Raw genomic sequence first — 25,155 nt, forward strand, 5'->3', positions numbered from 1 at the left:
CTTTTCTATATCAGCATCTGCATGAACCAATACAAAGTGAATGCATAGGACAGTAGATTTTTTTTTTTCAATCCATATTAAAAAATATTTACAGACAGCTAAAGTAAAGGATTTTGAGAAAATGTAGCTGAAGCAAATTATTACTTTTCTTAAATTTAAATTTGTACTCATTTGCTATGCTGTTCTTTATAACGAAAAGCTGGAAGAATGAAAAACAAAAAACTATAATTTATTATTCAGGATAGGCTTCTTTCACTCTTTTCTTCCTTTTATCCATCCATTAGCAGGACTGAGTTAGTAATCTGGCTTAATATTCTAGGACATCACAATATCTGTGTCTTCCCATATCATTCTTAGGTTAACTGCAGTATATGCAGCTCAACCCTCACATACCAAACGTTCACCAACTAATGACCTATCATGAGGACAGGTCATCAGTATAAAACACTCAGAAAACCCCCTTAACTCTGCATTATAATTAAAGGAAACCTGTCACGTTGAACAGGCTGAGCAGAAATTCCTGTGGGAAAAGATACTATACAAGTTATTATATATTTTTTTTATTCCTGCTCAATCTGAGCCCAGGAGACCAGAGGGAGGTTCTGCTCATTTTTCCACATCAGACTCTGTATGCACACTTAGACAAGGGAGACCATCAATCATTGAATAGGACCACCTACTGGACTCCTCAGCTCAGAGTGCGAAGGAATTAAATGAGGAGTCCAGAATTAAATGAGTTAAATATTTTTTTACAAAACTATGGGACACATTTATTTTGCGATATTTCGCAAATCTTTGGCCGAATATTCACCATAAATTCGCAAATTCGAGAATTTGTGATCTCCAGTCATTGTTTACTTAATTGCAAGAAATCGGCAATGTAATATATTTGCGATAAATTTGCGATAAATTTGCGATTAGAATATTCAACACTATTCGCAAATACGAATATATAGCACTATATTCTAAATATTTGTGAATTCTCAAAGTGGCGATATTCACAATTTAAATTAGCGATTCGAATATTTGTGCTCAACACTATTAATAAAGCCCTAAACTGGTGGCGGATCTGCCGGAGTTATGAAGCGGTGCAGGCCTCTCTATAACTTCAGTGCATCCACTGCCAGTTCTAAATGTAAGACGATGAATCAGACAGGCCTGCCGTCCCCTTCCCTGCCCACACCACACCCACAATTTTAGAACTTGCATGCGCGGGGAGAAGTCAAAGTTAGTTACGCCACCATCTGCACCTGAAATATGCCTAATTTAGATATATTTCAGATTTATAAATGACCCCGTATATATCTATTTGCTCAGCTTCTCTTGATCTATAACCTGATACCCACAGATTGGACTGTATATATTTTGTTTGACACTAAATGTATGTGCTGATACAAATCTTACTACATTTTTAAAATAAAATAGATCTGAATGTTACTCTTGTGTCCCCTTTTGTATTCTTTTAGCTTGTGAACAGTTGTCTCTGGGAGTAGCAGCTATATTTGGACCGTCGCACAGCTCTTCAGCAAATGCAGTGCAGTCTATATGTAATGCCCTTGGGGTTCCACATATCCAAACTCGCTGGAAACATCAAGTTTCGGATAACAGGGATTCATTCTACGTCAGCTTGTATCCAGACTTTTCCTCACTGAGTCGAGCAATTCTTGATTTGGTGCAGTTTTTCAAGTGGAAAACAGTTACAATCGCCTATGATGACAGCACGGGTAAGAGAAACTTCTTAAAGACCATCTTAAAGATTTCAATGCAAGTGATAGATTCACTACAAGAGATACATTTAACAAGCTAGTCTTTAAACATTTTCTTTTAAACGAGTCTCATTTTAAAGATCTAAAACAGTCTGAAGAAACTATTGATTTAGTAAGATCACTCTTATGACCTTCAGTCTGCGTAAACAACATAGCATTTTCCTCTCTGACCTTCCTAAATGTTAATCGAACCCAATCCGTGCCACTGGGACTCAAGACACCATTCTTTTTAACATGCTGTCTCTTTTTATTAAAAGTGTCTTGAATTTAATTAGACAAGTTTTTAGATAACTAGGATATTTGATTTAATTTTATTTGATGAAGTAGATTATGGTGACTGTCAGTTACTAATACTTTTCTCTGATTTTCCAGTTAAGTCTTGAATACAATAGCATTCCCTTACATAGGTGTCAATGTGTCCATGCTTAGCAGTGGTTTGAATTCAATTGTTTCATGTAATAGCTGTCTAGGTTAATCTGTTTAATAGCGTTACACTTTCATCACAATATTGGAGTTGAATAAGTGTCCCAATGAGGTTTACTGTATAAATGACCACCCTTGTGCTACATAATTGACACACAAATGATATAACTTCAACAGGCATAATGACAGAGGAAAAATGGTCGTAATTAAACTAACACTGAATGTTGCTTTAATTATGCTGTATGAAGAACAATGTAACCTGGCAGAAATTGATTGATTTCTTTTCTCCATTAGTAAAATGGTAGGTGGCTGGTATAATACTATACAATCAAATTTAATTTACATGTATTTAATTATGAGAACTAGCATATTGTTATGCCCAGACCTTGAACGTTTTATATTATGTTCCTATTTTCAGTAAAAAAGGGGTTGTCCAGGTGGTCACCAAAGTAAGCCACACAGGGAATTTAGTATTCTATATCCACCCCAGGTGCTGATAGGTTTTAAGGTGTTGTATCACAAAAGACCAGACCCCATCCTTAGAACCCTAGCCTACACCCTTTTTAAAAAGGAAAAGTAACAAACAGTAGACCACAATACGCAATTTGGAAAAAGGCCTTTTTTACACTTCTTTCATAAGTTTTAACTTATTTAATTTGTACTACCAATTTTCTCAATAAAACAATTTTTGTAATTGTTTAAAAAAAATATTGTGTCGCTCCATTCGAAAATCCCAATTTATTTATTTTTACTTTTCCATAGACAGTGCTTGTTTGTTTTGCAAGATGATTTAAATGTTTCATATTGATCTTGTTGATCTTGGGGTATGTACTGTATTTCTGAACACTTTGTTCTTTTTCTTTTTTGAGGCAGGATAAACAAAACCAGAAACTGGCATTTTCTGAAAAAAAATTCTTTTATGGCATTCACTATTTGGGATAAATAATGTAAAAATTATATAGTTCATGCTGTTAAGGAAAGTTATATGTAGAAGAATTTGCTTTGTAGACAAAGTGTGTGAAATACATTTATGCTAATCATTTCTATTAATTATTAGCAATTAGGGTAACAATTGGTTTTGTTCACATTAATTGACCAAATAGAAGCACGCTGGCATCTCCATTTGTAATGCAAATTATGTATAATAACAAAAAAAGCAGAGCATTTATATAAAGAAGCAACAACAACTAAACTTAAATCATAAGAAATTGGTGACCAGGATTTATACTATCTTTAAAGGCCTTGTCTCGGATTTTAATATTGGTGACCTATCTTAAGGATTGGTCATCAATATTTAATTGGTGGGGTCTGACTCCTGACACCTATCAGCTGTTTGAAAAGACTGATTCGCTCATTCCAGTGTTGCAGCAACTTCATACTACACCAAGCACAGGGCTGTACATTGTAGAGTGGCAGTGCTTGGTATTGCAGCTAAGTGCCATTCACTTGAATAGGACTGTAGTGCACATTTGATCAATGGACATAATGTCACAGGCCTAGAAAGAGGCCACAGCGCACTCTCGAGTGTCACAGCCTCTGAAAACAACTGGTCGGCGGAGATGCCAGGAGTCAGACCCCCACTGAACAGATACTAATAACCTATCCAAAGGATAAGTCATCAATACTAAAATCCCCAAATATCCATTTAACACTAAAAATATCAGTTTAGAATATAAGAAATATTATAAATTTACAATATTTCATAAAAACTTTCTTTAAAATTCAATATATCAGTTTAGCAGATGAGAGATATTACACATTCATAATATTTCATAAAATCTTCTTTACATTTCAATATTTTAAGGCAGACCACATTAATAATATCCTTTGATACAAACATTGCTGTGCACATGTCAGCTTTTATTGCTTGTCTGTATTGTATTTTATTGTGGATTACTAATATATTAGTGGAAAAAAAGGTTTGTTTTTCAACGTGAAATACATGTTCTTTATCTTCATGTTTTGCTTGTCACAAGAAGTGGGGAACTATGCATTTACTAATACACAGGTAAAGTCTTGACTTGTTTCCTCTGGGAATCTAATGCTCTAGAATTCATAGCTGATTTTTAGGCGTATGATATAGTAAATGGATATAAATAAAGCTATATGTTGAAAAAGAGCTCAACAAGACCATATGGAAACTGAAATTGTTAGGTATTGAGATTACAGAATTTGTAAATTGTTGTAGGTTCTTGTGTTAGAATACAATAGGAACACAAGGAGGTGGATATATAAAGACACTTTAAAGATACAGTATACTGCACCTCAGTCTTAATATTTCTTTTAGATTTTAGTTACTGCAAAGGGATACATATTAAACTGTTTTGGAATATGTATCGGATTATATATTGAAAAATGTATGACAGGTGAGGCTTAGTTGACAAATGTTATTTTTTTCACACATCACTGCTGTGGCCAGTGATTGGCTGATGAGATGTTAAAAAATCCATCACTTTCTGAGTGAACAAAGTCTCCAAAAAGACCTGAGTTTGATAGCCATAGACAATAACTGAAATTCAAGCACAGAGGAGAGAAAATGCAGGGAGATTTCACTCATGTAGCAAGATAGCTCTCACTTTAGTCCTAGGATAAAGTCATAGAATGCATTCTTGAACTAGGTAAAGTTCATGTAAGGATTAAAAAAAAAGTAGTAATGTACACTAGACTGGTAAAGACTAGTGTTTGTGGAGTTATGAGATACCAAATGACATAATTGATTTTTATTTTTTTATTTTCCAATTAGCTGGGTATGGTATCTCACACATGGCCTAGTTTTGACTAGGCCATGTGACATCATGTTCATTGTTCACATGGCCTAGCCTCTGCTAGTAGCTGCTATACCAAATGTATAACGCTGTGCTTGGTGAGCAGAGAGATGGTTGTGGTGCTACTGTGAGTAACGATGCCTTCTCAAAGAACTGATAGGTAGGGTCTCGGGTGTCGGACCCCCACCGTTCAGACACTGATGACTTATCAATAAAAATAACTCAGAAAACCCTTTAAAGATCATTAACACTATTAAGCTATTGTTGGTAGCTACCACTTTGTGATTGGTATTGTAATTCAATATGTTCTTTACATTATGAATCACTGTGTGTTCCACTATAAATTTCATAGGATATTCCCTGCCGTAGATGCCACAAATAAACCTTTATAAAGGAAAAAATACTTGTCAGCCCATCATGATGCCCATATACCCGAAAACAATACAATTTATATTTCCTAACTATGTCATATCTAAACATATTACTTACATTTACATGATTAAAAATTGTATAATAACAAGTTCTTTAGTTATTGCTACAATATAAATTTCTTCTTACTACAATATTTCCGTAGTTCTTTGACATATTAATTACATTTATGTGTTTTGCATGTGTTTATAGAAAGGTAATCTTTAATTGAAAGTTGGTTATATTTTTTTTATGATAATGCAGAACATTAGTGTCTTAATAAATTTTAGACAATTATTCTGCATAATGTGCATTCCACATAATAAATACGTTTTAGGAGGCATCCAATTCATCAATAAAATTTGTAATGAACATGTGTTGTTCTGTTTTTATAATGCTTTAGTCACATAAATGTCTAGATTTGTTAACACATTATCTGCATCATTAACAAGAAATATTGACCAATGTTTCTAAGAGTTTAAGCAATATAATGAAGAGTCATTTATTGGATTATTTTAACAATATAACTTATCCTCCTGGTATTGCTTCAGATAATACTTCAGGAATTTTAGATAAAAGCGACTAGTACATATTTACTACAAACTGAAACATCAGTAATTACCATGAAAGGAGCTTTTTTTTATTTCTACAAGTATCTGTAAAATTTTGTACTCATAAATTACTTTTATGTTTAAGTCTTATAATTCATGTTGAGCGAAGTAAAGCATCTGAAGCAGAATTCGGTCTGAACAGGTAGGAAAACGTCTAAACGTGGTAACAAATCAGTTTTCCTAAAATGGCTGCTGCACATGTTAGAAAGCAAAACTAAGTGTAGAGGAGAAAAGCCCAGAAATGCAAGATCATCCATAATGGCCACCCCCTATAATGTTACAGCCCTATGAAACCCTCATCCTGCACGGTTTGCGTCATTGCCCTGTGATCTGAGTATAGGGAGAAGCATAGCAAACACTCATGCGCTAGTGACAGTGGGACAGTGTTGCTGAAAATGATTATTGAAGTATATTGATGAGGGAGAGTGCAGGGAGACTGCAGGGGAAGTGCAGGGAGACTTATTCTGGATGAGTTTTAGTGATTCCTACATTTACTTATTCCTACATCAGCCGTAAACTAAGATATGTAATTCAAAACCAATAAGAAGGAAACCTTTATTATTCCAGTGCCAGTGTGCCAACCAATACCATCTAGTCTGTACCCTTTAGGGGGGCCAGATTGTAATGCTCATGTTTTGTTGGCTTTACTTTTTTCAAATCATCCTTCAAAGTCTCCCTGTCCTAGAAAAGTCAACAAGACTAAGAGAGAGGAGGAGCTGGATGTTCCTGATGAGATATTCTCAGCGATATTAGATTATGTGTAAAAGGAGGAAAAGCTGTGTAGGCAGGAGAGCGCTGTGGTTGGAAAAGTGGGTATGCCAGAGCTGATTAACCCCTTCACGACCACAATCTGTATATATACGTGATAGCTGCACATACCCCGTGCAGCTACCACGTGTATAGACGTCAAGCCAGCTCTTTAATCCAAGCGCTGCAAAGCGCTTGGATTAAAGCTTCTGCCCGAGCATTGCTGCTGTCACGGACAGCATACAGTCTAGTAATGCCGGCAAGGGACCAATCAGAGTGGCCCCTTGCCGGCAATCGATCCTATCTGTGCAGACTAACCAATCGGATCGCGGAAGTGAAAAAATGCCGGTTTCAGGCTCTGATCTGCGCTCTGCAGATCAGAGCCTGAAATCAGGTAGTGTCCTCGTGCCCACCCCCCGATCTGTGCCCCCCATCTGTGCCCCTCATCTGTGCCCCTCCAAGCCCCCCCTTGTGTCCGCCTGCCGCTGAAGCTTATCTCCTGCCTCCTGCCCTGATGCGGTCCGCCCCTCCCCACCCCATACATTCCTCCTGCCACCATTTCGAGATGCATCACCTCCCTCAATGCTGGCCCTGACACCCCCCCCTTTTCAGCGCTGCCCCATGCCGTGCGGTCCCCCTGCTGTGTGTGATGGCGGCGGCTCCATTCCTGAGCCGCCGCCATCAGCAGAGAGTGTCAGCTCTATGCTGAAACTCTGCTGTAACCCCATAGATGCAGTGGCAGCGGCATCCATGGGGCTAATAGAGGGAGGAGGATCCCTCTCTCCACCATTGGGGCTGCAGCTTTGCAAAAGCGTCCGCTGTTGCCACCTACAGGGCGTCTGATTGTATTATATTTTGCAATGCAAGAGCATTGCAAAGTATGGTACAGCCATCAGCCCCACTGGATCTTCAAGATCCAAGAGGGACTTGATTAAAAAAAAGTGAAAATAATAAAAGTAAAGTAAAGATAAATAAATAAAAATGTAAAATGAAAAAAATAAATTGCTTTTTCCTATAAAAAATGAAAAAAATAAAATAAATACACATATTAGGTATCACCGCGTCTGTAACGACTGTCCCTATGAATATATCACATGCTAGACCCCATCCAATAAACACCATAAAAAATAAAAAATAAAAACTGTGTAAAAAAAGCCATTTTTGTCACCTTACATCACAAAAAGTGCAACAGCAAGCGATCAAAAAGGCTTATGACCCCCAAAATAGTACCAATCAAACCGTTACCTCATCCCACAATAAATGATACCCTATTTAAGACAATCGCCGAAAAAATAAAAAAGCTATGACTCTCAGGCTATGGAGACACTAAAACATATTTTTTTTGGTTTCAGAAATGCTATTATTGTGTAAAACTTAAATAAATAAGAAAAAGTATACATATTAGGTATTGCCACGTCCGTAACGATCTTCTCTATAAAACTGTCACATGACCTAACCCCCTCAGTTAAACGCTGTAAAAATAAATAAATAAAAACTGTTCCAAAACAGCAGATTTTTTGGTCACCTTGCCCCATAAAGTGTAATAATGAATGATAAAAAAAATCCTATGTACCCAAAAATGATACCAATAAAAACCTCAACTTTTTCTTCAAAAAACGAGCCCCTGCACAAGACGATCGGCAAAAAAAAAAAACATATGGCATTCAGAAAATGGACACACAAAAACATAATTTATATTTAAAAATTGCTTTATTATGTAAAACTGAAACAAACAAACAAAGAAAGTAGACATATTTGATATAATTGCGTCCGTAACAACCTGCTCTATAAAAATAGCACATGATCTACCCTGTCAGATGAATCTTGTAAAAAAAAAAAAAAAAAACTGGGTCAAAACTTGCCTCACAAAAATCTTAATATAGAGCAATTTAAAATCATATGTACCCCAAATAGTACCAATAAAACTGTCACCTTATCCCCTAGTTTCCAAAATAGGGTCACTTTTTGGAAGTTTCTACTGTATGGGTGCATCAGGGGGGCTTTAAATGGGACACGGCATCTAAAACCAGTTTAGCAAAATCTGCCTTCCAAAAACCATACGGCGTTCCTTTCCTTCTGCGCCCTGCCGTGCGCCCTTACATCAGTTTACGACCACGTGTGGGGTGTTTCTGTAAACCACAGAATCAGGGTAATAAATGTTGAGTTTTGTTTGGCTGTTAACCCTCAATGTGTTAAAGAAAAAAAATTAATAAAATGGAAAATCTGCCAAAAATGTGAAATTTAGAAATTTCATCTCCATTTTCCTTTAATTCTTGTGGAACACCTAAAGGATTAACAAAGTTTGTAAAATCAGTTTTGAGTAACTTGAGGGGTGTAGTTTCTACAATGGCGTCATTTATGGGGGATTTCCACTATGTAAGCCCCACAAAGTGACTTCAGATCTGAACTGGTCCTTAAAAAGTGTGTTTTGGAAATTGTAAAAAATCTTTAAGAATTGCTTCTAAACTTCTAAGCTTTCTAACATCCTAAAACTACCACCACCATGCTTCACTTATGAGGTGGTATGCTTAGGATCATGAGCAGTTCCTTTCCTTCTCCATACTCTTCTCTTCCCATCACTCTGGTACAAGTTGATCTTGGTCTCATCTGTCCATAGGATGTTGTTCCAGAACTGTAAAGGCTTTTTTAGATGTCATTTGGCAAACTCTAATCCGGCCTTCCTGTTTTTGAGGATCACCAATGGTTTACATCTTGTGGTGAACCCTCTGTATTCACTCTGGTGAAGTCTTCTCTTGATTGTTGACTTTGACACACATACACCTACCTCCTGAAGAGTGTTCTTGTTCTGGCCAACTGTTGTGAAGGGTGTTTTCTTCACCAGGGAAAGAATTCTTTGGTCATCCACCAAAGTTGTTTTCCGTAGTCTTCCGGGTCTTTTGGTGTTGCTGAGCTCACCGGTGCGTTCCTTCTTTTAAAGAATGTTCCAAACAGTTGTTTTGGCCGTGCCTAATGTTTTTTCTATCTCTCTGATGGGTTTGTATTATTTTTTCAGCCTAATGATGGCTTGCTTCACTGATACGTAATATAACAATTAGGCCAGCACTACTCACTGTTGATTCAATGCTTCCAATACGTGGTGGTGCCTGCAGCGTCGGATCCCGGTCCAGGGGTTCCCGAAGTTGCCAGCGATAAGTAGAAAAGCCACGGCACTCCAATGGATCAAATTTAATTCCTTTTATTACACCTAATGCAGCGACGTTTCGACCAAACCGTCTTTATCATTGCATTAGGTGTAATAAAAGGAATTTAATTTGATCCATTGGAGTGCCGTGGCTTTTCTACTTATCGTTTGCTTCACAGCTCTTTGGATCTCATTTTGAGAGTTGACAGCAACAGATTCCAAATGCAAATAGCACACTTGAAATGAACTCTGGGCCTTTTATCTGCTCATTGTAATTGGGATAATGAGGGAATAACACACATCTGGCCATGGAACAGCTGAGAAGACAATTGTCCCATTACTTTTGGTCCCTTAACAAGTGGGAGGCACATATGCAAACTGTTGTAATTCCTACACCGTCCACCTGATTTGGATGTAAATACTCTCAAATTAATGCTGACAGTCTGCAGGTAAAGCACATCTTGTTTGTTTCATTTCAAATCCATTGTGGTGGTGTATAGAGCCAAAAATGTTACAATTGTGTCAATGTCCCAATATTTATGGACCTGACTGTATATTATAAGTATATTACACCCCTCATTATGTCACACCTATCGATAGCACACCTATACCAGTCCTTAAAATGACTTTTGTGGACCTATTAGCTAGCGTTTGGTGTCTCTAACAGTCTGTCCCTGCTCCACACAGCAACCTCTCCTTACACTTGCAAAAGACTGAATGTAAAATGGCGGCCAGATCGGGTTTATTTATAGGGTAGGGGGTGTGTCCATGAGCTGACACATCTCAATTGGCTAACCTGTCCCACCTGATGAATGTGTCATATGTCAAAGTTCTACACAGTGCAAATAATATGGCACCCGCGGACATCGCCATATGTTCGCCTGTGCGGGGAGCAGCAAACCATTAAAGTTAACAGCGAAAAACAAAAATCGACCTCTGTGCGAACTGCAAGGCCATCTTTATTCAGCGGCAATTGTATATATCTCTGGCACGGAGTGTCGATGCCAAGATACTTCTAACCACAGACACGTGGTCTAGCAAACACGGGCAGGGAAGGTACATAACTTCCCACTGGGGGAACCTTCTGACAGCCGTCAAGCATGTAACCCGTGGCACCCGTGTGGATTTGGTGTTACCGCCACAGATTGCATGCAGGCCTGTCTCTTCTTCTCCTCCTCCTAATCTATCCTCCCTCTCCTCCTCGGCTGACTTCTCCTTTTCCACTGCTACCGCCTCTTCCGCTGCACCCCCAAGCTCCCCAGAAACTATTCGACGTGCCCGGTGAGACTTTGTCATGCTGTTCTGTGGCTGTTGTGCCTGGAAGCCATGAGGACACACATCCTGAACTTGTGTTGGTCACTTTGGATATGAGATCATTCTTGCAAGCAACCCATTGAGAGCCACCCTCCGGATCCATCCTCTGGGAACGTCTAGACCGACAGGTGTAAGATTACATCAGGTAAACGGCCGATGTGGACGCTCTGAGAAGCGAGGAACCCCTGGACTACTGGGTGTGCAGGCTTGACCTTTGGCCAGAGCTGGCACAATTTGCCATGGAACTTTTGGCTTGCCCCTCGTCGAGTGTCCTGTACAAAAGGACGTTCAGCGCAGCAGGTGGGATCGTGACCGATAAGCGCACTCGCCTAGCTCACAACAGTGTGGACTAACTCACATTTCTAAAAATGAATGAGGCATGGATCTCGGAGGAATTCAACACCTGTGACGAACACATGTAATTGAATTTCCTCATGCCAGCCCACACATATCCGCCACCACTCAGAACAAAGAATGGTCCTTGTCTTATATATATACAGTGGCATAAAAGGCCTTTTTTGTCAGGTGAATGCCTAATTTTCGGGGCCTGTACTCCACTGGGCTACAGTAAGGCCTATTGCACACGACTGTGGGTGTCCCGTGCCCATGCTGCGGACCGCATATGTGGTATATTCATTCACTTCAATGGGTCCGGAAATCCGGAGATGCGGAATGGTGTGGAACGGAAGCACTGAACGGAACCCTACGGAAGCACTACAGAGTGCTTCTGTGGGGTTTCGTCCCGTACTTCCGTTCCACAAAAAGATTGAACACATCCTTTCTTTTTGCGGACGGGCAGATCACGGACCCATTAAAGTAAATGGGTCCCCGATCTGCTGCGGAGGCCCCACTGTTGGTGTTTGTGCATTGCGGCCCGCAGTTTGTGGGCCGCAGCTCAACCACGGGGCCCAGACGTTCGTGAGCAGGAAGCCTAAAATTGTTATTCAGTGTCCGCCTAATATACCTCCAGTCACAGAATCACTTGTTTTTTTCTCTCAGGTGAATGCTTAAATTTTGGGGCCTGTACTTCACTGGCCTACAATAAAATTGTTATTCAGTGACCGACTAATGTACCTCCAGCCAAATAATCACTTGTTCTTTTCTGTCCGGTGAATGCCTAATGTTTGGGGCCTGTACTCCACTGGCCTGCAGTAAAATTGTTATCCACTGACTGCCTAATATAACTCTAGCCACATAAACACTTGTTCTTTTCTGTTCGGTGAATGCTTAATGTTTGAGGCCTGTACTCTACTGGCCTGCAGTAAAATTGTTATCCACTGACCGCCTAATATAACTCTAGCGACATAATCACTTGATCTTTTCTGTCTAGTGAATGCATAATTTTTGGGGCCTATACTCCACTGGTCTACAGTAAAATTGTTATCCACTGACCGTCTTTGGAATGATATGGATTTCCGCACAAATTGGTCATAAAATGTGATCTGGTCTTCATCTAACTCACAACAATAGACAATCACAGTCTGCTTAAACTAATAACACACAAAGAATTAAATATTACAATGTTTTTATTGAACACACCATGTAAAAATTCACAGTGCAGGTGGAAAAAGTATGTGAACCCTTGGATTTAATAATTGGTTGAACCTCCTTTGGCAGCAATTACTTCAACCAAACATTTCCTGTAGTTGCAGGTCAGACGTGCACAACGGTCAGGAGTAATTCTTGACCATTCCTCTTTACAGAACTGTTTCAGTTCAGCAATATTCTTGGGATGTCTGGTCTGAATCGCTTTCTTGAGGTCATGCCACAGCATCTCAATCGGGTTGAGGTCAGGACTCTGACTGGGCCACTCCAGAAGGCGTACTTTCTTCTGTTTAAGCCATTCTGTTGTTGATTTACTTCTATGCTTTGGGTCGTTGTCCTGCTGCAACACCCATCTTCTGTTGAGCTTCAGCTGGTGGACAGATGGCCTCAAGTTCTCCTGCAAAATGTCTTGATAAACTTGGGAATTCATTTTTCCTTCGATGATAGCAATCCGTCCAGGCCCTGACGCAGCAAAGCAGCCCCAAACCATGATGCCCCCACCACCATACTTCACAGTTGGGATGAGGTTTTGATGTTGGTGTGCTGTGCCTCTTTTTCTCAACACATAGTGTTGTGTGTTTCTTCCAAACAACTCAACTTTGGTTTCATCTGTCCACAGAATATTTTGCCAGTACTGCTGTGGAACATCCAGGTGCTCTTGTGCAAACTGTAAACGTGCAGCAATGGTTTTTTTTGGACAGCAGTGGCTTCCTCTGTGGTATCCTCCCATGAAATCCATTCCTATTAAGTGTTTTACGTATCGTAGATTCGCTAACAGGGATGTTAGCATATGCCAGAGACTTTTGTAAGTCTTTAGCGGACACTCTAGGATTCCTCTTTACCTCATTGAGCAGTCTGCGCTGTGCTCTTGCAGTCATCTTTACAGGATGGCCACTCCTAGGGAGAGTAGCATCAGTGCTGAACCTTCTCCATTTATACACAATTTGTCTTACTGTGGACTGATTAACAGCAAGGCTTTTGGAGATACTTTTATAACCCTTTCCAGCTTTAAGCAAGTCAACAATTCTTAATCGTAGGTCTTCTGAGAGCTCTTTTATGCGAAGCAGCATTCACATCAGGCAATGCTTCTTGTGAAAAGCAAACCCAGAATTGGTGTGTGTTTTTTTATAGGGCAGGGCACCTGTAACCAACACCTCCAATCTCATCTCATTGATTGGACTCCAGTTGGCTGACACCTCACTCCAATTAGCTCTTGGAGATGTCATTAGTCTAAGAGTTCACATACTTTTTCCACCTGCACTGTAAATGTTTACATTGTGTGTTCAATAAAAACATGGTAACATTTAATTCTTTGTGTGTTATTAGTTTAAGCAGACTGTGATTGTCTATTGTTGTGACTTAGATGAAGATCAGATCACATTTTATGACCAATTTGTGCAGAAATCCATATCATTCCAAAGGGTTCACATACTTTTTCTTGCAACTGTACCTCCAGCCACATAATTACTTGTTCTTTTCTGTCCGGTGAATGCCTAATGTTTGGGGCCTGTACTCCACTGGCTGCAGTAAAATTGTTATCCACTGACCGCCCAATATACCTCCAGCCACATAATCACTTATTCTTTTCTGTCCAGTGAATGGCAAATTTTTGGGGCCTGTACTCCACTTGCCTACAGTAAAATTGGTATCCACGGATCGTCTAATATACCTCCAGCCACATAATCACTTGTTCTTTTCTTTTTGGTGAATGCCTAATGTTTGGGACCTGTACTCCACTGGCCTTCAGTAAAATTGTTATCCACTGACCGTCTAATATACCTCCAGCCACATAATCACTTGTTCTTTTCTGTCAGGTGAATGCATAATTTTTGGGGCCTGTACTCCACTGGTCTGCAGTAAAATTGTTATCCACTGACCGCATAATATACCTCCAGCCACATATTCACTTGTTCTTTTCTGTCCGGTGAATGCCTAATGTTTGAGGCCTGTACTCCACTGGAAAGCTGTAAAATTGTTATCCACTGACCGCCCAATATACCTCCAGCCACATAATCACTTATTATTTTCTGTCCAGCGAATGCCTAATGTTTGGGGCCTGTACTCCACTGGCCTACAGTAAAATTGTTTTTCAGTTACCGCCTAATATACCTCCAGCCACATAATTACTTGTTATTTTCTGTCCTGTGAATGCCTAATGTTTGGGGCCTGTCCTACATTGGCCTGCAGTAAAATTGTTATCCAATGACCGCCTAATATACCTCCTGCCACATAATCACTTGTTCTATTCTGTCCGGTGAATGCCTAATGTTTGGGGCCTGTACTACACTGGCCTGCAGTAAAATTGTTATCCACTGACCGTCTAATATACCTCCAGCCACATAATCACTTGTTCTTTTCTGTCAGGTGAATGCCAATTTTTTGGGGCCCGTACTCCTGTGACCTAAAATAAAATTTGTCTAGGCTCCAGCAGGCCACATTTGGACACATTTTTGAGAGTTTCCCTTTAAGATATATAAAAATGTCCCCTAATTAAAATACATATTTTTTGTGGGAATTTTTGCCATTGATCCCCTCTGGTATGTCCATGTTGTCGGACTATTTGTGCACTTCTAGTAAGTATTTTGTGGCTGCAAATATGTCCTGAAATTTGCAAAACGTCCCGGCCGATGTTCGTCCATCACTAGCCTTAATTAATCCAGTGCCAATGTGGCAACCAATACCATCCAGTTTGTACCCCTTAGGGGAGCCAAGTCTTAATGATGACCATCTTTATCTTTTGCTGGCTGTACTTCTTACAAATTATCCTTAAAAGTCTTTATGTCCTAGAAATTTCAGCAAGATGCTGGAGAGGAGGAGCTGGATGTTCCTGGTGACATATTCCCATCAATCTTAAATGATATGGAAAAGGAGGGAAAGCAGATGGCAGAATAAGGGCTTTCACCTGTAGGGCAGGAGAGCACTGAGTTTGGAGAAATGGGTATGCCAGAGCGGATTAACCCCTTAAGGACCTCTGCCGCACATAGAGCGGGCACCATAGCCACTGGGTTTCTGCTATTTCAAGAGACCCGCGGCACATGTATGCAATCAGCCATAAGGCTGATCGCATACATTTTCCCTTTGAGATGCCGTGGTCAAATGGACATCTGTGCAGTCCGGAAGAGGAAGTTGCGCACTTCCGCTCCGGTAACAGCGCTTGCCGACTGAGATCGTGAAACCTGTTACACTGTTCTAATAGGCTGAAGCCTCAAGCAGGCTTCAGAGCCTATTAGATGACTATACCAATACAGGCACCTAGGTGGCAGCATTGTATTGGTATAGTGCAAATGAAGTTATAGTGCAAATGAAGTTTTCAATGATGGCTATATAGCCATCAATGAAGATAATGGGCAATCTAATGATTGACAGTTATTGTCACCCAAGGTGACTTAAAAAAAAGTTTAAAAAAATAAAAAAGTTTTTACAAATAAAAAAATAAATAAAATAAAAATTTAAATCACCCCCACTTTCCTTAAAAAAAAAATCCTTATACAATAAAAAAATAAACATCATGGGCATCGCCACGTGCGAAAATGCTCATACAATTAACAATATCAATTGCATACGGTAAATGGCATAACGGTAAAAAAAAAAAATCCATTTTGCCGTTTTTTGTCACTTAACTACCCAATATTTTTTTTATAAAAAGTGATCAAAAATCCGCACACACTTCAAATTGGTATCACTGAAAAGAACAGATCGTCCCACAAAAAAATTGAGCCCTCACACAGCCGCATACACATAACTACAAAAATGTTATAGGGGTCCGAATATAGTTATAATAATTTTTTTTTCCTCTAAGGTTTTAATTTCTTTTTCAGTATTAAAACACAAAAAAAATTATATAAGTGTGGTATTGTTGTAACCGTACTGACCTGGAGAATGAGGATAACAGGTAAATTTGACCGCATAGTGTACAGTGTAAATTTTTTTTAAATAAAACCTTTATCAGAAATGTGTTTTTTGCCCAATTCTACCCCATTTGGAATTATTTACCTGCTTTCTACTACATGGTATGCAACCTTTATTGGTGCCATTAGAAAGTACAACTAGTCCCGCAAAAAATAAGCCCTCATAAGGCTATGTTATTGGAAAAATAAAAATGTTAGAACTATGGGAAATGGAGACGGTGTGGAGAGGAAGAGGAAAGAGGAACCCTTTGCACACGTTAAAGGAAAGAGAAAACACGTACTAGGCACCAAATCCCTTAGTCACTATTCATGATGGAGATTATATTTAGTTCATTTTTCTATGTAAAAAATAATAATAATATAAAAAGACCTTCACTGGGTCTAGTGGGGGATGGGAGCTTAGAGTTTAAGAAAACAACAATCTCTCCAGTGGTGATGTTAGCAAGTGAAGATTATAAAATCAAATGCACTCACTTCACAGGGGGGGTAGTCACCAGGATAAACTCAAGACACCTGGGACTATTCCCCCCCCCACCCCCCCCGGCCAGGATCGCATGTAGAAATATAAATAACTGAATGCCGCCTACACAAGTGGCTTCTGGTCAATCATTTTAATAATACGTGGCTCAACGCGTTTCGAGGGTCTGAAGCCCTCTTCTTCAGGAGAAATAAAGGAATTTCGTTACAACAGAGAAAAAACACACAAATGCTAAATGAATAGATAAATAAAAATCTAACATAAATATACAAAATTATATGTCTATATACACTCACCTAAAGAATTATTAGGAACACCATACTAATACGGTGTTGGACCCCCTTTTGCCTTCAGAACTGCCTTAATTCTACATGGCATTGATTCAACAAGGTGCTGATAGCATTCTTTAGAAATGTTGGCCCATATTGATAGGATAGCATCTTGCAGTTGATGGAGATTTGAGGGATGCACATCCAGAGCACGAAGCTCCTGTTCCACCACATCCCAAAGATGCTCTATTGGGTTGAGATCTGGTGACTGTGGGGGCCATTTTAGTACAGTGAACTCATTGTAATGTTCAAGAAACCAATTTGAAATGATTCGAGCTTTGTGACATGGTGCATTATCCTGCTGGAAGTAGCCATCAGAGGATGGATACATGTTCTCATTCTGTTTACGCCAAATTTGGACTCTACCATTTGAATGTCTCAACAGAAATCGAGACTCATCAGACCAGGCAACATTTTTCCAGTCTTCAACAGTCCAATTTGAGGACTTTGTCCCAGTTAGTTAGACCTATGTCCTCTCTTAGTTGGCTAAATTTAGCGTTTTTGAAGTTTGGCATTTTTGTTCCTCCCTGTAGAAACGCTCTTTTGAATGATAATTGGAAGGTTATTACTTTATGGTTACTATTTCCCAGGTGTCCCCCAACCTGCACGTCTGTTGTTCTGTCAGGCCTATTGGTTAATACTAAGTCCAGTATGGACGTCTCTCTAGTCGGATCCTGAACCAGTTGGGAGAGGTAATTGTCTTTGGTTATTGCCAAGAACCTGTTTCCTTTATGAGATATACAAGTTTCAGTTTTCCAGTCTTTATCTGGGTAGTTGAAGTCCCCCCATAATAACCACCTCATTATGATTTGCCGCCTTGTCTATCTCGTTTAGTAGTAGATTTTCTGTGGACTCTGTTATATTAGGTGGTTTATAGTAAACTCCTAGTAGTAATTTATTGTTGTTTTTAGCTCCATGTATCTCTACCCACAGTGACTCCACATGTTCATGTCCCTCACTTATATATTCCCGGAGTGTGGGCTTTAGACAGGACTTTACATAAAGGCATACCCCCCTCTCCGGTTTTGACGATCCTTTCTAAACAGACCGTAACCTTGTACATTAACTTCCCAGTCATAGCTATCATCCATCCATGTATCCGTTATTCCCACTATGTCATAGTCCTCACACATCACTAATTCTAGTTCCCCAGTTTTATTAGTTAGGCTTCTGGCATTAGTATACATACAGGTTACATAGAGGTTTATGTATATTTTTTACCCTACACCTTTCCTTCTGAATGGAAGGAGGGACTGTTATAGTCCCTCCTTCCATTCCTCCCCCAGTCCCACTACCTTTCCCCCGGTCTCTATCTGCACTATCTTCCCCTCCTATAATGTAATTTCCCCCCCCCCCCCGTCCCTATTTTAAACACTCCTCTAACCTTCTAGCCATCTTTCTCCCCAACACAGCTGCCCCTTCCCCATTGAGGTGCAGCCCGTCCCTACAATAGAGCCTGTAGCCGATAGAGAATTTGGCCCAGTTCTCCAGGAACCCAAACCCCTCCTTCCTACACCAGTTCTTGAGCCACTTGTTAATCTCCCTAATCTCCCTAATCTCCTGCTGCCTTTCTTGTGTGGCCCCTGGTACAGGCAGTATTTTGGAAAATACTACCTTTGAGGTCCTTGCCCTAAGCTTTTGACCTAAATCCCTGAAATTATTTTTAAGGACTCTCCACCTACCTCTAACTTTGTCATTAGTTCCGATATGGTCCATGACCGCTGGATCTTCTCCAGCCCCTCCCAGTAATCTCTCAACCCGATCTGCAATGTGTCAAACTCTAGTGCCAGGAAGACAGCACACTGTTCAGCGATCACGGTCTTTGTGACAGATTGCCCTATCTGTTCCCCTAATAATGGAGTCTCCCACTACCAGCACCTGTCTGGTCTGCCCTGCTCTCCTGGTTCCCTGCTTACTGGAGCGGACATTCCCCTGACTGGCAGAGGAAGTGTCCGGCTGCAGCAGTGCCGTCCCTGGACTGACATCCCCCTCATCTGCCAAACGTGCAAACTTGTTGGGGTGTGTCAGATCAAGGCTAGCCTCCCTGACACTCTTCCCTCTACCCCGCTTTTTAACTGTTACCCAGCTATCGACCTAACTTTCCTCAGCCTCATCTCTGTCACCCTCCCCTCATCTACCCCAAAGAGTGCTTGCTCGGTAAGAAGCAGTTTCTTTTGCAAATTGTCAATGCCTCTGAGTGTTGTAACTTGCCCGTTTAGAGACTCGATTTGCGATTCCAAACTGGTAATTTGCTCACATCTTGAACAAAGATATACACCCTCAAACGGCTGTTCCAGTACTGCATACATCATGCAAGATGCGCACTGGACTGCGTTGTCAATTGTGCAACACATACTAAATGGGGATTACACCACAAAAGCAAAAAATACAATATAATGTAGTAATAAGAAACTGGCTAATTGCAGTCCCCCACTGAAGTCCCTAAATCTAAAGTCACTTAATCTTAAGTCACACACTTACACAACCACTCACTTAATCAACCACGTGTCACAGTCAAACTCGCGCTATATATCTGCTTATATAAATATAAATGAAGCTCACTATACCAGCCTGGTTTGTTTTCCTTGTGGATTCAAAAAGGCAGCACTATATGTGTAAATCACCACAGTGAGCCTCAAATTTGCATGGTGCTCTTTTACTCCTGGGCCCTGTTGTATGTATAGTCAAACAATTAGGGCCACATGTAGGGTGTCAGTAAAGCCAGGAAGCACAGCATAGTAATGAGGGCTGACTTTTATCACTGGCACACAATGAGCACAACACATTGACATTGAAATGGCATATCTGTGGAAAAATTGCAATTTTCACTTTGCACCATCTGCCCACTACCCGTCTTGGTAAATTTTGTGAGGGTGCGGTTTCTAAAATGGTGTAATTTCTTGGCGGTTTATTTTTTAAGTAAATTTATTAACTCAGCTCTCTGCTCTTGTCAGCCAGTGCTGTATAAATACCCGAACTAGGCCTAAAATGCACATGGTGCTGTTTTTCTTCTGAACCCTGTGGCGTGACCATACAGCAGTTTATGGCCACATATGGGGTGTTGTCATATTCAGGAAATATTGTAAACAATTTAATATTTCATGTTCACAATCAAGTGTTTCTAAATTCTATGCAAAGCCTGTTGGGTAAAAGCACTCACTATGACTCTTGAAAAAATCATTGGAAGTGTAGTTTCAAAAAGGGGGTTACTTTTTGGGAGTTTCTACTGTAGAGGTACCTTAGGGTCTTTTCAAATGCAACATGATGCACAAAAAAACATTCCAGCAAGAACTGCCCTGCCAAAGCATATGGCACTCCTTCCTTTCTAAGTCCTGCAGTGTGCCCATAGGTAGGTACTGCCCTTCACTGTAATGCCGTAGGCATGTTGGTTACTGGCATTACAGTGATTGGCTGGCCGAAACGCGCCATCGGGTGCTATATACACGTGTTCGGCTCAATGTTAGTCAGGGAGAGCTGTGCAGAGGAATGGAAAAATAGTGTAGGGAGTGGAAAAAAAATGTCAGTAGAAAAACTTGTCAGAGATCCAAAAGTCATTTTAAGGACTATTGTGTGTGGAAGCAGCAATATATATATATACATATATATATATATATATATATATATATATATTTAGCGCAATCTGCGCTAAATTGCTAAAACTTTACAGACCCAAAAGTCCTTTTAAGGACTATTGTTGTGTGTGGCAGCAGCAATATCTATTTTTAGCGCATCCTGCGCTAAATAGCGTGCAATAGTTAGGCCGCTGCAGACAGCGACATGATCTGCGCTACATCTCCTGTGTAACGTGTGCACATCCAAAAAATATCAGTGACATCCAGTGTAGTTTTTCCGTAGATGTGTCCGCTGCGGACAGTGACATTACCTAGGTTACATCTCCTGTGTAACGTTTCCACAACCCGAATACCTGTGACAATCCCTGTAATTTTACATTTGCTGCTGCTGACATCAGCGACATTATCTGCGCTACATCTCCTATGTAATGTGTGCGCATCCCAAAAATATCAGTGACATCCAGTGTACTTTTTCCATAGACAGTTTCCGCTGTGGACAGTGACATTAGCTGTGCTACATCTCCTGTGTAACGTGTGCATATCCAAAAAATATCAGTGACATCCAGTGTACTTTTTCCATAGATGGTGTCCGCTGCGGACAGTGACATTACCTGCGGTACATCTCCTGTGTAACGTTTCCACAACCCAAAGAGCTGTGTAACGTGTACGCATACCAAAAATTTCTGTGACATCCAGTGTACTTTTTCCATAGATGGTGTCTGCTGCGAACAGTGACATTATCTGCGCTACATCTCCTATGTAACGTGTGCACATCCAATAAATATCAGTGACATCCAGTGTAGTTTTTCCGTAGACGGTGTCCGCTGCGGACAGTGAAATTACCTTAGGTACATCTCCTGTGTAACATTTGCACAACCCAAATACCTGTGACATTCCCTGTAATTTTATATTAGCCGCTGCTGACATCAGCGACATTATCTGCTGTATTTCTCCAGTGTAACGTGTGCGCATCCCAAAAATATCAGTGACATCCAGTGTACTTTTTCCGTAGACGGTTTCCATTGCAGACAGTGACATTAGCTGTGCTACATCTCCTGTGTAACGTGTGCATATCCAAAAATATCAGTGACATCCAGTGTACTTTTTCCGTAGACGGTGTCCGCTGCGGACAGTGAAATTCCCTGGGGTACATCTTCTGTGTAACATTTCCACAACCCAAATACCTGTGACATTCCCTGTAATTTTATATCAGCCGCTGCTGACATTAGCGACATTATCTGCAGTATTTCTCCTGTGTAATGTTTCCACATCCAAAATACCTGAGACATTCCCTGTAATATTATATTTGCCACTGCTGACATCAGCGACATTATCTGTGGTATATCCCCTGTGTGACGTTTCCACATCCCAAATACCTTTTTTAATTTTTTTGTGCATACACTTACAAATCCTACGATACTGTACGTGTGACATACTTTCAAGCATATATAACATTTAATATGAAGAAGGCGAGCAGTAAGTGAAAGGGAAGTGGCTGTGATGCTGATGTTGCACACAGAGGTCGTGCCCCTGGGCGTGTTAAAACTGTGCCTGCTGCCAGAGCACAAGAAAAACAATCATCCACGATACCTAGCTTAATGTCCCAGTTTGCAGGGCTGCGCAGGACAACAGTCTCAAAGTCAAACCAGGTGGTCAGTTGGATTGCAGCAGATAATGCTTCCAGTCGGTTAAGCACGACCCTGTCTTTCACCAAGTCCAGTCTCAGTAGCCAAGAGTCTGGTCCACACAATCCTCACCCTGATCCTCCTTCCTCCCACCATGGAGAGTGTTGCCAAACAAGTGATCCCACACTCGGATATTCCGAGGAGCTCTTTTCAGCGCCATTCCTTTATTTGGGCCGCTCGACAAGTACTCTTGAAGAGGGACATGAGATCTTGTGCCCTGATTCCCAAACTCTTGAGCATCCACAGTCACAAGACGATGACAGTGGGGAACGGCAATTACTGTTTCACAAGGTGGATGATGATGATGAGACACAGTTGCAAATAAGTCAATGGCAATTAGTGTCTCAAGAGGTTGATGATGAGGACGATACACAGTTGTCAATAACTGAGGTTGTTGTTAGGTCAACAAGTCAGGAGGATGAGCAGAGTGAGGAAGTGGAAGAGGAGGTGGTGTACGATAAAGTCACTGACCCAACCTGAGAAGGTGGCAAGCCGAGCGAGGACAGCAGTACAAAGGGGGAGTGATCTGCGGCACCGCAACAGCCTGGAAGAGGCAGTGGGGTGTCAAAAGGGAGAAGCCGGGCTACACCAAACAGGCCCGCAACTGTTCCCTGGAGCACACACTTGCGGAAATCTCCCTTGCCAAGGGGTAGGTGTTCCGCACTATGACACTTTTTTGAGGAAAGTGCGGACAACAAAAGAATTGTCATTTGCAACCTGTGCCATACAAAAATTAGCAAGGGCGTGAATACTAGCAACCTCACCACCCTTAGAATGATCTACCACATGGCATCAAAGCACCGTAACAGGTGGGCCGAACGCCTGGGTCCACAATCTGAGTTTGCGGGTCACACCACTGCCTCCTGTTCCCCTATGTTACGTGCTGGCCAATCCCCTGTCGAAGGAGCAGACCCGGATGCCTCCTGCACCTGGACCTTCGCAAGCACCATCAGCGACATCCACTTCCATGTCCCAGCGCAGCGTACAAATGTCCTTATCCCAGGCAGTTGAACGCAAGCGCAAATACCCAGCCACCCACCCACAGGTCATAGCACTAAAAACACAACTTTCCAAATTACTGGCCCTAGAAATGTTGCCATTTAGGCTTGCGGACACTGAGGCCTTCCACAGCCTGATGTCGGCGGCCGTCCCTCATTATGCAGTACCCAGCCGCCACTATTTTTCACGGTGTGCCAGCCTTACACCAGCATGTGTCCTGTAACATCAACCATGCCCTGAACAACGCAGTTACTGGGAAGGTTCACTTAACCACTGACACATGGACAAGTACTTGTGACCAGGGACGCTACATTTCCCTGATGTCACACTGGGTGAACATTGTAGAGGTCGGGAGTGAGCCGTACCATGGGATGGCGCAGGTGCTATCGACGCCAAGGATTGCGGTCCCTAATTCCATCAGGGTTTCCGCCAGCACCCACGTTAGTGGCTCCAACCCCCACTTCTCCTCCTCTTCCTCCTCTTCCTCCACTACCACCTCAGAATTATCCTCTTGCAGCACCAGTTAGCCATCAGTTGGTAGCTGGAAACAGTGTAGCACTGCAGTGGGGAAGCATCAGGCTGTGCTTAAGATGATCTGCTTACGTGACAAACAGCACACCGCCGCAGAGCTGTGGCAGGGGATAAGGGACCAGACTGAGCTGTGGCTCTGGCTACTCAACCTAGAACCAGGCATGGTTGTGTCTGATAATGGCCTTAACTTGGTGGCGGCTTTAGAGCTCGGGAAGCTCACACACATCTCATGCCTATCTTCAACTTAGTGGTTCAGCTGTTTCTCAATACCTACCCAAATTTGCCTGAGCTACTGGTGAAGGTGCGCCGCGTGTGTGCCCATTTCCATAAGTCATCGACAGCTTCCGCCAGACTGTCAACGCTGCAGCAGCACTTGAAATTGCCAGCTCACGACTGTTGTGTGACGTGAGCACGCGCTAGAACTCAATGTTCCAAATGTTGGCCAGGCTTTGTGAGCAGCAGAGGGCAGTAGTGGAATACCAGCTGCAACATGATCGTCGACTTTCCAGTCAGCCTCCGCTCTTCACAAGCGAGGAGTGGGCATTGATGTCTGTTTTAAGAAACTTTGACGAAATAACACAGATGATGAGCGGCAATAACGCTATTATCAGCGTCACCATCCCACTCCTGTGTCTACTCAAATGCTCGCTGCTCACAATTAAGGCCGACGCTTTGCATGTGGAAGAGGTGGAAATGGGGGAAGACATTACACAGGGTGATAGCCAGACCACTCTCAGTTCATCTTCTTAGAGCAAATTGGATGATGATGAGGAGGAGCAGTTGACGGTTGACTCCGCTACAGAGGGTAGTACCCATGGATGTTTAATTCCATCTGTTCAGTGTGTATGGGCAGAAGAGGAGGAAGAGGATGAGGAGATTGAGAGTTATCCTCCTGATGACGACAGCAAAGTCTTGCTTGTTGGGACTCTCGC

At 41.3% G+C, this 25,155-nt stretch overlaps 1 protein-coding gene and 1 non-coding gene across 2 annotated transcripts in view; both read left to right on the forward strand.

Moving 5' to 3' along the window:
* GRIK2 (glutamate ionotropic receptor kainate type subunit 2) overlaps positions 1 to 25,155 on the forward strand; it is a 1,085,136-nt gene that overhangs the window by 344,406 nt on the left and 715,575 nt on the right. Inside the window, exon 3 of the mRNA XM_040428804.1 lies at positions 1,467 to 1,724. Within this exon, the coding sequence (XP_040284738.1) occupies positions 1,467 to 1,724 (258 nt within the window). The remainder of the gene's footprint in view (positions 1 to 1,466; positions 1,725 to 25,155) is intronic.
* On the forward strand, positions 7,364 to 7,449 carry LOC121000207. The gene has a single exon (XR_005778832.1). It is a non-coding gene; the product is annotated as a small nucleolar RNA SNORD71 (small nucleolar RNA).

Source organism: Bufo bufo, chromosome 4, assembly GCF_905171765.1.
Source record: "Bufo bufo chromosome 4, aBufBuf1.1, whole genome shotgun sequence".
Classification (NCBI taxonomy): Eukaryota; Metazoa; Chordata; class Amphibia; order Anura; family Bufonidae; genus Bufo; species Bufo bufo.